Here is a 4928-nt window from a genome sequence, read left to right as displayed (position 1 = left end):
CTACAACCCGTGTACTGCAGAAGGGTAGAACCCATTTCCACTATCACCCCTAGGTGAGGGTGAGTGCCCCTCCCCTTCTTCCTTGTCATATGATGGGTAGTCCTCTTCACCCATGACCCCCTCTCTTTCCTTCAACTCTTCAATTCTTGCCAATGCTTCCCTCATGTTCCATCTATACTCCACCTCCTCCTCACAACATGCCAACCCAATTTGTAGCAGCTTCAATATTTCATCTTGCCCTCCTTTAGTGCTCCCCATCTCTTCATCAAAGATCTCCCCAGTCCACTCCTCCCTCAGCATAGAATTGACCCAACCATGCAAGTCTATACCGCCCTTCCCCTGTCTAAGATATACTGAGGGTATCTTCCCTGTCAGTATCTCTAGGATCAACACCCCCAAGCTCCACACATCTGACTTCTTTGTAGGAAGGCCATCTGTGAGAAACTCGGGGGATTTGTAGGCCACCATCAGTTGTGCTGCATGCTGCATGTTAACCGCTGGTGAAAGGGCATAGTCAGTGAGGAGGGGTTCATAGTCTTCACCTATGAGGATATTGGAAGATTTCAGGTGACCATGAGGAAGAAGTAGATTAGGAAGCTCTGAGTAGAGGTATGTCAAGCCTCTTGCCACACCCTTAACTATCTTCAGACGTGTTGGCCAATCAAGTGGTGCAAAAGTTTGATTGTGGTTACCTGCAAGGTGGCATAGTCATGGTTAGTTCATGAATTGTGGCTTTCATAATTGTTTCAAGCGTTTAAAAAACATGCAAGTGCAATAAATTGTCAAGGTTTTGGCATGCATGCTTAGTGCTTGCATTCGTGCACATCCGAGTAATGCATGCACACACAGGGGGCGGCTCAAGAGAAGTTGAGCCCCTAGGCATATTTCATTGGAGGCTCATATTTCTCCATATATTTTTTTATTGGAGGCCCCTCAGCATGAGGCACATGCATGTGCCATGTTTCATTGGAGGCCCTCAGTGTGAAATATAAGCGTTATATATATATTTTCATTTGATCCCCTAGGCGGTGGCCTCAAATATCAAAGAGGCCAGCCTGTCCTGTGCACACATGAATGGGATGTGTGTGTGTGCATCCACATACATGCATTCACCTGCACATGTGTCGGTACTTCATGCATGCATGCAAAGCACAAAGTTCATGTGCTCGCGTGCATGTGTACTAAAAATAGCTGACATGCTGTAACCTATGTCACAAAGATAAGGGTATGACCCAACACATGACTCGACTTTAAATTTTGCTGAAAAAATAAGATGCAGGCAACATGGATTTTTAAAAAATTTAATAAATAAAAAGCTATTTTTTAATAGTTTAATGTAAAAAATTACATTTTCTTGAAACATTACTAAAAAAGTATTAAATAATATTAAAACAATGTATATAAGTGTCAGCTGTGTCATTGTGACATAGCCTATAACAAGCACCAACAAAAAACATTCTAACAGAAGACAGATCCAACTCACTGGACATGATTTCCTTGATCATTTGGTAGCTAACATGGTTAGGGGATAATGAAAATTAGATACTGCAATATCCTTTTAGAGTGGCACATATCATCCAGGTTACTCCAAAGAAACATATGGCCTTTAAATCATGTAGGTGAAACCATGCTGTGTGCTTAATCAATCATGACAGTCACATATTCTGAATCCAATTATTTTCTTCTCTCAATATGAAAAGCTAATGTCATTTTCTTTTCCTCAGGTGAATTAGATAAAGTGTTACCAAGGGATCTTACCATGAAGAAGATAGACTAAACTTCCATTTATAACATAATCATAGACAAGCAGCTTCTCCTCCTTTCGGTAGTAATAAGCCACCAAAGGCAATATATTGGGATGTCTTAACCTCCCAAGTTTCCTCATGTACTCATGGAACTCCTCTCTCCCAAAGTTGTTCATCTCCCTATACCTCTTCACCACCATTGGAGTACCATCCAGTAGCACAGCCTTGTATGAAGACCCAAAGCTCCCACTGCCCAGTACTTCAGCAGATGATCTAAGCAAGTCTTGCAAATCAAATGGTGCTCTGTCATCCCTCACAAAGACAAGCTCATTTATGTTGCTGTCCTTGATGGCCTTCTTGTTAGTGCTGCCGCCACCACGCTTTCTCGATGAACCTTCTGCAGGAGATGCCACCTTCTTAGAGCTATGCGGTGAGTGGCCAAACTGTGGTTCACTCCGGCGATTCACTAACATGATTCCGGCACCGATGATTGCAAACAAGATGACGATTGCTACAGCAGATACAGCAACTATTATGATTGGAGCAAAGGTGTTCTTTCTGGTGGTTTGTTGAGGGCATCTCGTTTGTAATGGTGGACCGCATAGGGCCTTGTTTCCTGCATGGCCGGACAACAGTGCCACGGAAAACTTGTTAAGAGTCTGTTGAAGTTAGAAAAAAAACCATTAGAGGCAACTCAAAGGCATGTTACAGTAAAGAAAAGGAAATTAAATGATATTCTTTCACCATGTGTACTTGTTGAAGGAGCAAGTACATAGAATGATATGCAAAACAATGGCTAATGATCAATAATGGTTTCATCAGTAACAATGGCAGATAAACTGTTTGATATGTGGCATTCATAATAATGGGGATGATAATTAGCATCAGTGACAATGTTGATTATGATGTTAACATATTATCATACAAAGGTAATGATGTTAACAGCAAATAATTAATAAGTTGGTGAGTTATACAGTTATCCTATTATCCATGATGGAGCAAGGACGATTCCATTGATGGCAAATATGCAGTTAACGACAAGAAGGAATTGACTACTATGTTGGTGTGAGTTGTTGCATCTGTCTTATTTTTCCTTCATTAGTTTTTCTCAAATTCACTTTTGTCAAGACCATTGAAATGATGTCAACAATTACCATGATAATGATAATGATGATGATGATATAACAAACAATTAAGATATTCATGGCAACAAAGACCATTATCAATGATAAGACCAAAAAATAGTTAAAGATACATTTGTTCTAGATGACGCTAATGATGATCATCATATTAGCTTAACTATCAATCCTCATGGCGATCTTGATATCTGTTCTGGATGATATCTATTATCTACCACTCATGTTGGTGAAGAAAAAGACTCCCATGGTTATGCTGCATTGAGTAACTCACCTTCAAAAGCACTAACATTCATATTTTTGAGGCCGGCTGGTATCTCCCCTTCTAATTGATTGTAAGACACATTAAAAATTGCCAGCTGGGTTCGTCCAAAATCTGGTATTTCCCCACTAAACTGGTTCTGCTCTAGCCTCAATTCCAGAAGCCGAGAACTGAATGCAAGAGATGCAGGAATTGGCCCGGAAAAGTTGTTTCCAGACAACCATACCTTCTTCAACCATGCCATATTCGCGAACCGATCCGTGACTATCTCACCAGAGAACTGGTTATTTGACAAGAAAATCCCTCTAAGTGCACCAAGCCTGCCAAGGTTTGGCATCAGACCTGATAATTTGTTGTTCATGAAGCTCACTGATCGCAGTGTAGGGATGCCAGCAAGTGCATCAACATCAATGATCCCTCTCAGGCCAAGCCCTTCAAGTTGTATGATCGTAACGGATCCATTTTCGCACCTGAGCCCGGTCCATATGGCCTGATCACCACTACAAGGTGGTTGTGATGTGTTCCAATTCACAAGAACATCAGCATTCACAAGGGATTCTTTGAGCTTCAATAAGGACACGACATCGGAGTCCGGCGAGGCGGTTATGCAAGGAACCAGGCAACACATGGTTGCCCAAACGATGACAATGGCGCATCGATGTGCAGTGGCACGTGCAAGGGAGATGAAGGAAGACATGGTGGGAGGGGTGCACGTGCTATAGGTGCTGGTGTCACTCATGGATGTTTAGACACAAGTTGAAAGAATTGAATCTAGAGATGCAAAGCTTGTTGAGCAATGCTCTTTCAGCAAACAAAGTAACAAACCAAGACAAACTGAGTACTTTTTGTGAATGTTGATGATCAAGTGGATATGAGATGACAAGGAGGGGAGTTAGCTCCAACAACAAACGTGTGAAATTTGTGGAGCTGGACAAAGTCCACTATATATGGACGATATGAGCTGGCGTCAGAGTAATTTAAGGGTGGCCATCAATGTTCAAATCTGTTTCTGTGCAAGCCAAACAGTGTTAGGCACCTAAAACATGCAAGTACCATTACATGTGATACTCTGATGTACACTTTTTGCGTGTATGCTTCTCCTTTGCCCATAATTCCTGGCATTACACCTCTATGTTTTCTCTCTCTACATACACAGCGAGATTGCTGGTATTGCGAGTCTCGATTCTCAACTAACTTACTCTCTCTCTCTCTCTCTCTATATATATATATATATATATATATATATATATATATATATCGTGTGTGTTTTTGTGCGTGTGTTTGATGACATTGGAAAAAACGGTGCAGTATCTGTGCCTATTGGCCTGAATCGGCCGATACATATAGTATCGCCAGAAAATCACTTACCTAAATCGGCAATTTTTTAATAAATATAAAAATAGCTTAAAATTAATTTGTAATATTATTTTAATAGATTTAACACATGTCACGTTCTGAATGTCACATAATATTTTTTAATTTTTTTTTGGCAAAGTGAGAACGATTCACTTGAGAATCGGTATCAGCCGATTCACCTGAATCAGAACGGTCCGATTCCGATACTGACAGCATTGAGAAAACTGATTACACCACCGTTTAGCCACTTCAAGGCTTCGCTTGTTTCACCCATTTTACACATGAAAATGGGGGTGCAAACATATGAATTTCATTTTTCCGTAGAGCCCACAGTCAAACAAGGGTTTCTTTTCATGTTTACTATGCATTTAATACGCTGTTCACACCACCCCCTGGACTTCCCCGGTCTCTTTTCTTATTGGTGGGAAC

At 40.9% G+C, this 4928-nt stretch overlaps 1 protein-coding gene across 1 annotated transcript; it reads right to left on the bottom strand.

The window, feature by feature from the left end:
• On the bottom strand, nucleotides 1–3840 carry LOC149843300 (pollen receptor-like kinase 2). The gene is made up of 3 exons (XM_090000876.1): nucleotides 3172–3840; nucleotides 1759–2404; nucleotides 1–692 (listed from the first exon to the last, which is right to left on the bottom strand). Exons 1-3 carry the CDS (start codon nucleotides 3838–3840, stop codon nucleotides 1–3), a joined length of 2007 nt encoding a protein of 668 aa, XP_089857002.1.
• Between the last annotated feature and the right edge of the window lie 1088 nt (nucleotides 3841–4928).

The sequence above is a fragment of the Nuphar pumila genome, chromosome 3, assembly GCF_984573655.1.
Source record: "Nuphar pumila chromosome 3, dmNupPumi1.hap1.1, whole genome shotgun sequence".
Lineage (NCBI taxonomy): Eukaryota > Viridiplantae > Streptophyta > Magnoliopsida > Nymphaeales > Nymphaeaceae > Nuphar > Nuphar pumila.
Note: the sequence above shows the minus strand (reverse complement) of the source record. Positions and strands in the feature narration are given on the sequence as shown.

Bases quoted from the DNA above. Each gene is read 5' to 3' on its own strand.
- LOC149843300 (XM_090000876.1), bottom strand. From the start codon at position 3,840: ATGTCTTCCTTCATCTCCCTTGCACGTGCCACTGCACATCGATGCGCC. The intron at 2,405-3,171 runs GTTAGTGCTTTT...TAACTTCAACAG, and splicing joins CCGGCCTCAAAAATATGAAT to ACTCTTAACAAGTTTTCCGT. The intron at 693-1,758 runs GTAAGATCCCTT...GCCACCTTGCAG, and splicing joins TTTAGTCTATCTTCTTCATG to GTAACCACAATCAAACTTTT.